The 12,430-nt window shown below is 39.3% G+C and overlaps 1 protein-coding gene across 8 annotated transcripts; it reads left to right on the top strand.

The window, feature by feature from the left end:
* Positions 1–33: 33 nt before the first annotated feature.
* Positions 34–10,390, top strand: nfyal (nuclear transcription factor Y, alpha, like). 8 transcript variants are annotated; one of them, XM_053504832.1, is made up of 10 exons: positions 35–146; positions 724–820; positions 4,163–4,249; positions 5,385–5,531; positions 5,674–5,805; positions 5,895–5,997; positions 6,643–6,797; positions 7,210–7,386; positions 8,283–8,390; positions 9,590–10,390. In XM_053504832.1, the coding sequence occupies exons 2-10, from the start codon at positions 746–748 to the stop codon at positions 9,650–9,652; spliced, it is 1,047 nt and encodes a 348-aa protein (XP_053360807.1). In that variant the 5' UTR covers positions 35–146; positions 724–745; the 3' UTR covers positions 9,653–10,390. The 8 variants fall into 8 exon arrangements, with proteins under 8 accessions (XP_053360806.1, XP_053360802.1, XP_053360808.1 ...); XM_053504831.1 differs by lacking the exon at positions 9,590–10,390 and having other exon boundaries at positions 34–146; positions 4,163–4,246; positions 8,283–9,577; XM_053504827.1 differs by lacking the exon at positions 9,590–10,390 and having other exon boundaries at positions 34–146; positions 8,283–9,576.
* Positions 10,391–12,430: the final 2,040 nt, after the last annotated feature.

The following is a 12,430-nucleotide window of genomic DNA, read 5'->3' on the forward strand; positions in this document are numbered from 1 at the left end:
GTGGGATTTGTTGGAATGCGGGTGGAAAACGTTAGCGTTTCTTTTCATCGTCGTTCGCTTGCGCCATTTTGTCGACAGGCTGTGGTGATTGGGGTTTGAGCTCTGTACTAGAGCCAATCAGAAGGGAACCGGACAGCTGAGAAACGGTAAAGAGTGCGCGGCTCGAGACGACTGGTGTCTCACTACACCGATTGGTTTGTCATTGACCAACCAAATTACTAACTCGGCGTAAATACAGATATCAAATCGGTAACATGGGGGAATAGCGAACGACACGGCGGTGATGTGAACACGGATAAAATGGAGGACGATGTGTTAGACACCGTGCTAGCGTTAGAGCGCGAGACACATAACAAAGGAGTCACCTAGCTACTTAGCTTCTTCGTGTAAAATAGTTTCTGTAGCTAGCTAGCAGAGACGCTAACCAGCTAATGTTAGGAGTTCAGTAGTCCTAAAAATAATTTCGGACCATTCCTTTGCGGTATTAATAAAATATCTATCTATCTATCTATACACACGACGTGTACTAAATGCAACAAACAACCAGTTAGGTTTGTAGTGTTTTATTTACTTTACAACAAATTCGTACAAAAGACAGCGAGTCATCTTATTCCCCCTAATCTACAAGGGACTGTTATAAAAAAATATTCATAACAAAATATTGATAGCAGGAAGTCTGACATATCTATGTAATGAGTTAATAAAATGCCCCTTCTCCTTCAGACTGGTGAAACTGGTGGAGAGAATGGAGCAGTACACCACCACAAGCAGTGGGGAGCAGATAGTGGTCCAGGCAGCAAATGGACAGATCCAGCAGCAGGTAACCTTAAGCAAATTGTGTGTGTGGAGAAGAAAGCTCCAGGTTTGGTGTTAACAGAACTGTGTAAAGCGAGTGGAACGACAAATGTTTGCAAACACAAACAGCAGGGATGCACCACTTATATCTGCTCTTTAGTCTTCAATGTAAAACAGCGTTATGTCCTGTATTCACTTGGTTGATTTGTCTCAAAGTCACTGTTGCAAGCTTTTACAATAATAATAAGAAAATTAATAAAATAAAAACAGTGGACTGAATTTAAAAATAATGTTGAATGAGTGAGGGGTGTTCAAGTCAAAATAAGACTTTGTATCGTGCTGAATAACAAAATATAGTTGTTGTTAGTCTTTCGGCTGCTCCTGTCGATCTACACAACTACTTGGCACAGGTTTCAGGCCAGATGCCCTTCCTGATGTAACCCTTCTATCTTATCTGGGCTTGGGACCAGCATGCATCTACTGTCATTGAATAATAGAATGCAGGTATATGAGTAAAAATTAAACTTAATCCTCTTTTATACTAATGCACTTATCCCAGTGTTTTAATAGTGTTTGGGTACTATTAAGTTAAAGAAAGTTTTCTCAGTACACCAGAGCAATGATCAAACTAAAAACACTGGCCTTCCAGGAACTCGTTTTAATTGCCCAAACATGTGGAAATCACTTGGAATAACTCCCAGCCAAGTTCATGTAGTGGGCAAGTTGTGTTTGATTGTGTGTCCAGTTCCCACACACAGGTGCATCTCTTCTGCAAGTTGGTGACAAGTCATCAGACAGGATCAGACGTCCCACTCACTGAATATTTATGGAAAAGATTGCAGTGGGCTCCAAGCCACCTTGGCCAGGAACGTTATTCACAGACATTCAGCGTTCTTTCAATGATTATAGATTGATGACATTGAAACAGTTAGTTTTATGTCTTTATTCACGAGTCCGGGTTTGACTTGAACGACATAGATCGGTACACATACAAAATTTCAGTTTCTTTTTGTCAAAGTAAACAAGAGAATCAACTGAGCTTATTAATGGAAAAATAACCTATCAATGTGTGTTTGGCTAACATAAGACATAGTTAAAGACACTTAAACATTTTAGGCCTTCACTGGAAGGGCGGAAAAGGGCAACAATTGAAACCACAAGAAATAATAAAAAATACCTGAAAAAAAACCTCATATGAAACACTTATATATAATGGTAATGATTACAAGAAAGTGATTATGATGAACACTAGTTAAGTCATTTGTAAGTGCACAATAATAGTTTTAAAACTTATTTTGCCTAATGTTTCTTATTAGGGAGGTACGCCTTAATAGTTTGGCAGGTTGGCAGGTTTGTTAGTATGAGCCCTCGGTGCTTCCCTAGATTATGGTCTTGGGTGCACTAATTCATTAGTGCAGTCTTGGCAGCTTGCATTCATGTAGCACTTTATTAGGACAGCTACTCAATTATGCACTTGTGTTATTTATATATATATATATGGTGCAGTGCATAAGGTCATATAGATGCAGTCCAGCGGTTTCTCCAGCGGTCCAAGCAATTCTCTGATCAACTATAAGAATGGGGGAAATTTTTATTTATTTATTTTGGATTTTCTCCCTAATTTAGTCGTGTCCAATTCCTTCCCGTCACTAGGGGGCTCCCACATTAAGGCTACTACTACCACTCGTTCTGAAGGGGCCGAAGACTATCAGCTAAGCGCATCTTTTCCGCTCGCTCACATATTGTTGGGGGCATCGTAACGCACTTGGACAGCGCTATCCACTCCTTCCGCTTGCGTGAGCTCACAGATGCCCCTGATTGGCTGTAGAGCCATAATTAATGTGGGAGCACTAAGTACCTCTCATCCCACCCTGCTGAGAGAGCTCGGCCAATCAGCTCTCTCTAGACCTCCGGCTGCGAGAGAATGGGGGAAATTTTTGTCTAAATTTCTTATTGTGTAACTGCTGCTCTCCTGGAACTTTCACACACAACAGTCTCTAGAGTTGACTTAGAATGATGCAATAAAGGAAAAGAACATCTTTTGAACATTCAGTTCTGCAGATGGAAATGCCTTGATGCGCAAGATCAACAAGGAGGAGTGGTCAGATAGAACAGTTACAATAACTCAAATACTCTGTGCACACAAGTATGCCACTTCTTGAAGCAAGAACAGAATGCTGAAGCTGCAGTGCGCACAGGATCACAAAACTAGATAGATAAAGACTGGAAAAATGTAGCATGGTCTGACGTGCCTTGATTTTTGCTGAGCCACACAGATAGTAGAGTCAGAATTTAGAGAAAACAGCATGAATCCATGAACCCAACCTAGCAGGTGGAGGTGGTGTAATGGTATGGGGAATATTTGCTTGGCACAGTTTGAGCCTGTTTACACCGGTCAGTCATAGTTTGAATGGCACAGTCTGTTTGAGTATTGTTTCTGATCATATGCATTTTTTCATGGATGCAATTTACCATAATCTAGAGTCTACTTCCAATATTCGCCATGTCACAAAGCAAAGACTGTCTAAAACTGGTTTTATGACCCTGACAATGAGCTTGGTGTTCTCCAATAACTGTATCACTCACCAGATCTAAAAACAGCAGCAGACAAGGGATGAAGAATCGCAGCATTTGAAAAAACTGCAACAACTGTATGATGCAATCCTGCCAACATGAAGCAGAAACTAAAGCCCTATTCAGACGGGACTAGTTTTACAGGGGGCTTTAGAGAAATTTGTTTCACAGACGTACTTTGTGATTTGAATTCCGTCTGAATCTGCCATGTCTGTCTTTCTCTCACACGACCTCTGTAAAAATTCTAGAACAAATTACCTAATGTAGGAGCAAATTCGGCGCTCCTCTGATAAATCTAAACCGGTCTGAATGCAAATGTCTGTGATTGCTGTAAATGTTTTTTCCAAAACGCGTGTTTTTTTTTTTTTTTTTTTGTGGTGTTTTGGTCAACGTGTACTATCTCTAGCGCACCAGTATTCACGTTTGCGCACCAATAATGTCTTGTGCAACGCCCATATGTAAAACACAGACACTCCTACTTCTGTAATAAACACAGAGATGTTAGTCTTGTCTGAATGCATACATGAAATGACAGACGTCGTCTGAAAAAAAAATTCTAACTAGTCCCATCCGAATAGGGCTTAAGAAGAATGTTTCCAACATCTTGTGGAATCCATGCCATGAATAATTAAGAGCAAAAGGAGACTCTACCAAGTGATAGTGTAATGTTTGAGTGCACTTTAATTTGTACTTATTTGTACATTTGCACCCAAGACTATAATCTCCTAGCTCACTCTTTCACCAGTGCAACACTAAAATCTGGAGTGACCTAGTTATATGCGCTTATTCACAGGCACAGGGTACAGTCACAGCTGTACAGCTGCAGACCGAAGCGCCAGTCGCTACAGCAGCCGGTCAGCAAGTGCAGACGCTCCAGGTAGTTGTGAGAACTCTGAGCTTGTAATCTTCACCTGTTGCATGCAGTTCGTGTCTGTGTGTCTGTGCAGCTGACCAGCATGCTTCCACACTGTGTGTACTTGACCAAGCTCCAGTTTCCATGGCTGTGTTTCTAATGCTGATACTGAAAACCTTTTATCTTTTTTTTTTTTTTTTTTTTTTGTCGTGCTGCGGCACTATTGGTCAGAAGTGGTTGATTAATTTATTCAACTAATAAATGCTGTTATTTTTATAATGGCAACTTTTCCTGTTCAAATAACAGAATAACGGTATTAGGATAAACAATGTATTATTTCTGTAAGAGTAGCTGATGCGACGACTTTGGTGGATGCTTTAAAGTCTAACCCGATTAAGAGATGATGTTGAACGAAGAAAAATAAGAATTAATTGTGATTTTTCCTTTCTTTTACATTTATAGAAGGAGTCTCCAGTGTAGCTGCTTTGTAACAATCAATTTCCATTAGTGGAGAGTCTTGGGGGTGTTTGAGGTATAATGTTACATTTATCGTACTAGCTTCAGGATGGGGGTGGGGGGGGAGGATGGGGAGATGCAGAAAAAGACAGTTCATGGATGTATTTTAGGTTCAGATGTATATCCAGAAAATGGACAAAAGTAAGGCCCTTCCCATCACCATTTTGCATTTTTTTTGTGTTTGCAGTATGTTGCATGATGCTTCATCTGCTAAATCGATTTTTAAAATTATTCCATCTTTCGTCTAAAGACTTTTCTATGTATAATGTTGAAGTTGTGTTGAATTAAACCTTAATGCATCATCTTCAGCATGTTCTAATGTTGCCCATGTTTGTCCCAAACATGACCGTGCAGTTCTTTATTTAATATTTATTAGCCACTCTTGCACTTTTTTTGCTTTAAACTAGTGCATCACCATCATCTTTACATTTACATAGATTACTAACTTAGTTGATGTGGTATGATAAACAAGTGCTTCCCAAGATGGTTCCTGGAGTCCTGTGTGTTGCTTCATTGTCAAGTGAGATGCACTTAAACGTGTCTTTGTCCAACATGTCCAATGCATGCAGAGGTCTTGTCTCATTTACTCTTGACATTATTTGCAGCACTACAGCAAACTAACTATGCGGCTTGTGCCTGTGTGTAGGTCCAAGGCCAACCGCTTATGGTGCAGGTGAGTGGAGGTCAGCTGATCACCTCCTCAGGTCAGCCCATCATGGTACAGGCCATGTCTGGAGGCCAGGGCCAGACTATTATGCAGGTGCCTGTCTCTGGAGCTCAGGGTTTGCAGCAGGTAAGATCACATAAGAAATATGTGTACTAAAATTACTATAATGACTATCTTGAGTCTGGGTATTTGTATGCCAGAATGCTTTTGTTATAACAGTACAGAGTTATAGTTTTCTTAACATGGTTGTGTTCTCATTGGTGCTTAGATCCAGTTGGTGCAGCCAGGACAGATCCAGCTGCAGGGAGGGCAGACACTACAGCTGCAGGGGCAGCAGGGTCAAGCCCAACAGATCATCATTCAACAGCCCCAGACTGCCATTACTGCAGGACAGAATCAGGTCAGATACTTACTCATCTCTCGCTTTTTTCCCCCCCTTTTCCTTAATACAGTTCAGTTTCACAGTTTAACAACCTTGTGTGTTAATAGGGCCAGCAGATTACAGTCCAGGGCCAGCAGGTTGCTCAGACTGCTGAAGGCCAGACCATAGTGTACCAGCCAGTGAATGCGGATGGCACTGTGCTTCAACAGGGTATGATCTCTCTTTCTTCCGCACTCGCTCTGTGTGTGTGTGACATAATTTTTAGAGCAACTTGAATTTCATTTAATGACTGTTAAGCAATCTTTGTATAGCAGGTACCAAATTAAGTGAGATCTGAAATGTTAATAAGCCTTTGGCAGTTTGCTCTTTAAATTGTATTCCTTAGACTGCTTAAAAAGTCCCATCTGGCCTGAAATATAAAATTAGTCTGTTGGCTTAAACATTAATTTGAACAAAGATTTTATTTATTCCTGATCTTATTTGTCTATTTCTTGTAGCCTTTACTTCTTTGGGAAATTTTCATGCTGCATCTTTATTGCGTTAGCAAAAGTACCTGGGTAATAAAGCCTGTGATTAACCTTGTGTTGCTCAGTTTAGATCTAATTGTTTCAAAGAATGATCATGGTTTAAGAAATTGTAAACAAACATACTGTGTGTATAAAATAGAGCAAGACCTTATGTGTGAGTAGTAGAATGTTTATACCTGGTAGCTAATAAATCTATAAAAATACTGAAGCCCTAATTATTATTCCCTGGTTGAAGTTTAGATGCTGCTTGGCTGCACCAAGATAATAAGTTTGAATTACAGATTAATACATTGACTTTTAACATTGACATCTGTCTGTATTTTCCTAGGAATGATCACAATCCCAGCAGGCACTCTGTCTGGCACTCAGATTGTACAGGCAGCAGGGGGCGCCAACACATCTACCACCAACAGCGGGCAAGGCACTGTCACGGTCACACTGCCAGTGTCTGGCAATGTTGTTAGTACAGGAGGGATGGTCATGGTAAGTGCAAAAATGCATGTCTTTATTACTCACTACTATGGTTTCATTTAATTCCTTCACCCTTGCTCTAAAAGGTTATGTGTATTGTTAATTAGATTAGTAATATTAGTGGTAGATTCCATGAATTTATGGTAGGTTGGGATATTTCATTTGCTGTTGGTATGGATATCACAGAAGCTTTTTCATATTTTAACGTTAATAATGTAAAGTATATAAATATAAAATGAGTGGGGAAATTGTGCCGAGCCACTCATAACAAATTACGTACACAGCTGATCTGTGGGTGGTGTTGCCACAAGGTGGTGCTTCCTCATCAGTTCTTGCCCAAATTCCACAAAAATTCAGAATTTTTTTTTTTGCATTACATTAACATTTTTGGCCTGTTTGTCTGTGTTTCGGGTCTGTGTTTCAGATGGTGCCTGGTGGAGGAGGATCGGTCCCTACCATCCAACGAATCCCTTTACCCGGTGCTGAGATGCTGGAGGAGGAGCCACTCTACGTCAACGCCAAACAGTACCACCGCATCCTGAAAAGAAGACAAGCCCGAGCGAAACTGGAGGCCGAGGGCAAGATTCCTAAAGAGAGGAGGGTAAAAAAAAAAAGCATCAGCCTCAAAAGCTGTTGTACACACATGAGACCAAATTCCGACTTTTTGCTCATACAGTATGTGACACATATCTGTCACATATGTGAACAGGACAAAACGCATTCCGATATTTCAAGGTCGGTTTCTGGCCTCCTTCATATGTGGAAATAAATTAGATATAAATCAGATATGTGCTAATGTGATTGTTGTGTAAACAGACAGATCGGATTTCCTGAGTCATTGTGTTCTGTATGTCATTAAAACTGCGACTTCTTCACGGTTTAATAACGTAATGTTATTCTCCGATGGAAGCGTGTGTGGAATGGTAACATCGCAAGTGACATGGAAGAGGAAAAGCCCCCCCCCCCCCCCCCCCCCCCTTCCCGCCTTGTGTTAATGCTTATTTAGACTGAATAACATTAAGATATTAGTATTTGGTGAATGAAGCATATGCACTGGCTGCAATTATGTTGTTTTTTTCCTCCTCTTCGTTTCACCATGGTGACGTTTCGCGAACTTCGCATATATCGCAGAGCTAGCGTCAAGCATATTTCGCCTTCGTTTATCGTGGCTAGTGTGTAGCGCAAGAACCTCCCTTTAAGTATGCGTGATGTTTCAGATGGTATGGCAAGTGTAAACACTTGAATCGGATATGAGTCATAGTTAAAAGAACGTGTAAACAGACGGTCAAAAAAATCTGATATAGGCAACAAATCAGAATTGGGCATTGAGACCTTCAATGTAAACGGGGCTTAAGTGATGTAGTTCATTTAGTGCCATAAAGTTGCTATAATAGTGTCTGTCTAGCTTTAATAGCTGTGGAGTTCACAAATGCCTAAATTCTCAGCTCCACATAACAACCCAAGCCCATTTAACCCAATTATTTCTCTTTTTTGCAGAAATACCTACATGAGTCACGCCACAGACACGCCATGCAGAGGAAGCGGGGCGATGGCGGCCGCTTCTTTTCACCCAAAGAGAAAGAAGAAATGGCTCTAGCCATGCAGGTGAGACCACAGGGACACATCGGAGTCAAACAGGAGGACTTCCATAGAGCTGCTAAAATCACAAGCTCACACTGGCTTCCAGAGCAGACTGCGCCTCTTGCTTAGCTGCTGTACTCCGTTCTCGCTGGCTGCGAAGTGCTTCTCTTCCCTTGCTCTCTCATTGGCAATACTGTGTCCACCTTCATCCTTTTTGCTTTTTCTTGCTGCATTGCTTTTTTTAGGTCTTTCACAGGTGCTACATCAGCATTTTAACAACGGACAGTTTGACTAAAAGCCAAAGATGCTGAGCTAATGTTGGCAGAGCGTTGCGTTTTTGTACATACAGGTGAAAGTAGGATTCTAGTCAGCTCTGTAGCAGCCAAGGGCACACAGTACACTTTATTAGAAAACATCATTTTTTGTGTAAATTTTTAAATATAAGCTAAATATAGTGTAAAATTACATAGTTATTATGATGTTAATGTAGGAAAAAACATGTATGAACAGTTTGCATTAAATTTAAACAAAACTTAGATTTCAGTTATGTTGCTTAGGGTGTGAAAAAGATTTTTGCATTAAGAATGCTTACTGGGATGTTTTGTATTAAAGCATCTGGTATTATGGTATTTTTTGTAAAATAAACAGTTAAGAGCACAGTGAGAGAATTTGATAGCACAGAATTTCACGATGCTGTGACTGTCCTGTGTGTTTGATGTGTACATCACATACTGCATTATTCTGTTAGTTTTGTGTTCATTTCCCTGCCTGTTTTTTGTCTCTTGTTTTGTAATTCTTACACCCTGTTTTCTTGTTTGCCATGTGTTACAATTTTATTCTTTTGAATAAATTACCCAGAACAGTAAAATGTTTAACAGTTTGCTCGTAAGACTTTATTGGCCTCATATAAAACTTTTTTTTCCTTTGCGCTGTTTCATTGTGTTGTTTCCTGTTATACTTTAAGTGTTTTATTAATATTTATCATATAGATTGATATAGATCAACCACAAGCTATAGAAATGTTTATTTGATTGAACTCCATATATAATCTCAGGAAAGGATTTTCCGGAAAAAGGAAATGAAGGGTAATTGTGTGCTTACTTGAACTCAATTCTTACTTAGGTTTGTGTTCACATGTTTATCGTGAGCATCAAGTGTTTTTATGAGCTGTGTGTGCGATAATATATCGGACTGCTTACATAACCCTCCTTCCTTGTTTGTAGGAGCAACAGGAGCAGAATCAGGCAACAGAAGAGACAATGGGCCAGATAATACGGGTATCGTAGCAGCAAACAGCATCTAAAACCCGAATACATCACTTGCAACTGTAGATCAACAGGGCAACAATGCAGTGTGTCTGTCTCCTCGCTCCTTAAGCCATCAACACTAGTGACAAGCTTAAAGAACATTGTTGTTTAAAGCATAGTAAAGATGATTTCCTTCTCTTATAAGGCCTGAAGTGAGGATAAGTTAATTTCTTTATACATTGTAGTGAATAAGTGTTATTTTACAGTAGTTTTACAATTTCATCTGGTGTTTTTTTTCTTAATTTTAAATTTATGGATAGTGAGTCTGATGTATTTAGTGCATTTTTTTTTTTTTTTTTTTTTCATATATAAAGTTTGGTGCCAGATTACATTTATCTTGTATTAACTGAGAAATGCTGTAATTGTCATCCTTTTTTTCTCAGTTGGACAAAGGTTGAATTTGAGCCAAACTTTTTTTTTTTGTAGCAAATTGGTTTCCTTGTTTGATGATTCCAATTTCTGGGACTAACCGCCTTGTAAATTATTGTTTGTAATGTGAAAACTCGCAAATTTTGATATTACCAGGATTTGTAATCAGAGAAAAGCCTTTTGTAGTTGCTGTTAGCCAGAAAGCCTACACATCATGTCTTCCTTTTCACTAAGAAAAGACCTCATCTTGCCACGCAAATGTATTATGTTCTTTTAAAGAATAATGTTAAACACTAAAATCTTTTTAGTATTGAATTTTTGATTAAATTATGAAGTGGCACATCTGCACATTTTGTGTAATCATTTTTACCTTTTCTCTCAGCATTTGTACTGTTGAAAGCTGTAAATAATATTAATTCCATCAAGTTGACTGTCCTTTAATCTGCTTAGCTCTGTGGACCAAAAAGAGACTTAAGTCCACTAATTTGTGCACTGGTTTCTTCCTTCTGCTGGTCCGCAGCAAGCTTTTCATATCTTTTTTTTTAATGTCTTATGTTTGAGCTTCTTCTCCGTGTTAATCAATTTATTATTGGAATGTTTTTAAAAACATTTACGTTTCAGTTGCAAGACTTGATTCTAACTGGGTAATACTTAGTATGTTTTATTTGTATTTCATTAGAACAAATGAGGAGTGTTGACTATAGATAGAACTGGTATAATATGTGGGGATCAATATCCGGCCCAAGCAAAAATAAATGTGGCTTAGATATCAGAGAACAAAACAAATTTGATCTAACGTTATAAATACTTTCTTTTTTGTTTGGCTTAATTTATAAAAAAAAAATCCTCAAATCCATTTGTGTATGCTGTAGTTATGGCATTTATGAAAGCTAATATTCTAGCAAACATTAAGATTGGTTTATTATTTCTTGCATTATAAAGGTTTGAAATACCCATGTGCCATTATACACTGCCTGGCAAAAAAAATTTTTTTTTCATTTTTTTAAACTCTAGTATTGATTATAATGCACAAGCTGTAATGCATTATTTGGATAACCCGGACATTCAGGTTATCAGTTGATTGTGTTTTTGCCACATAACGTTGCTAAGACTATACCTGACCAAATGAAGCAACCCCAGATCATAACACAAAACATAACCTCTAGAGACATTATGACTGGGCATTATCACAATGTGGATTGCTCTTTGCTTCTTATTCTGACCCACACGTCACTCTGGAATAGGGTCTGAACTAATCAGATCAGCACAGCTGTGAATACCTGTAGCTTATTGATGGAATATACATTTTCCAGTATTGTTACTTAACAGTCAGAATAGTAAAGCATCAACTTTTTTTCCTTACCCTTGGAAAGGTTTCAAGAAAGACTGCTTTGTGTTTTTTGGCCAATGAACTTCATTCACTCATCTTCTATATGCTACAAGGTCATGTAGCTCCATAGGACCAGGAGACTTTGGTCATGGGATACACCCTGGACAGGTTGCTAATCCATAGCAGAGCACACACACTACGAGCAATTTGTAAATGCCAATTAGTCGAATCTGGCATGTCTTTGGGCTGTGGGAGGAAACCCAAAGCAGGAGTCGAACCCTCAACCCAGAAAATGCAAGGCCACAGTACTAACCACTAAGCGGATGGTGAGTGAAGGACTGTTTACAGCTGCTTTAACATAAGTGGTAACAGAAAGTAACTTGTTTTGTAGACGGTGCACAACATGTTAGTAAACTAACTGTTCTTTATTTACTTACATTTAATTCAAATAATTGCAATTGTAGAAAGTTTTATGCATTAGGACAACACTCCAGGACTGTTATTTGAAAATAATTAAGTTTGAAGGAAGGCTGTAGGCTACACCTCTCCACTGCTGATAGGTTTTCTATCTAGAACGTGATTTGGACCGTACCAAAAATATTCCTTTTCTGTCTTTTTTTTTTTTTTAAGGCTCTTTTTTGGCCGGTTTGAAGCCTCACAGCCTGAGCAGACTCTCATGCGCTGTGTCCTAAATGCTTATTTTTAAACCCGCTTGAGAAATCCAAGGTTCACAAGAGCGTCACGGTTTGTTGACGTCACCAGAGTGTACACTTTTTTCATAGGAGTGTAGGAAGCTATTTGAGACACGACGAAGCCTACTAGCGACGGCGTTTTCGCTTGTGGTGTGAGGTAATGGAAAGCCACGCCCATCCCACGCGCTTCCTCTGCGTGCAGGTGCTTGGGTGCTTTGCCTTTAAGCCCCGCCCACATCTGATGCTGGCTGTCGCGCGAGCCGGACACTCAAACGCAATAATCTATGATCAGGTCCGTTTGAGAAGCAAAATCACATTGTGGATAAATAGATCTAACTGTGTGTGCACTGATATTTCTAGGGTTTA

This window comes from Clarias gariepinus, chromosome 9, assembly GCF_024256425.1.
Source record: "Clarias gariepinus isolate MV-2021 ecotype Netherlands chromosome 9, CGAR_prim_01v2, whole genome shotgun sequence".
NCBI classification, from domain to species: domain Eukaryota; kingdom Metazoa; phylum Chordata; class Actinopteri; order Siluriformes; family Clariidae; genus Clarias; species Clarias gariepinus.

Bases quoted from the DNA above. Each gene is read 5' to 3' on its own strand.
- nfyal (XM_053504827.1), top strand. From the start codon at position 746: ATGGAGCAGTACACCACCACAAGCAGTGGGGAGCAGATAGTGGTCCAG. The intron at 5,998-6,642 runs GTATGATCTCTC...GTATTTTCCTAG, and splicing joins TGGCACTGTGCTTCAACAGG to GAATGATCACAATCCCAGCA. The intron at 7,387-8,282 runs GTAAAAAAAAAA...TCTTTTTTGCAG, and splicing joins AGATTCCTAAAGAGAGGAGG to AAATACCTACATGAGTCACG.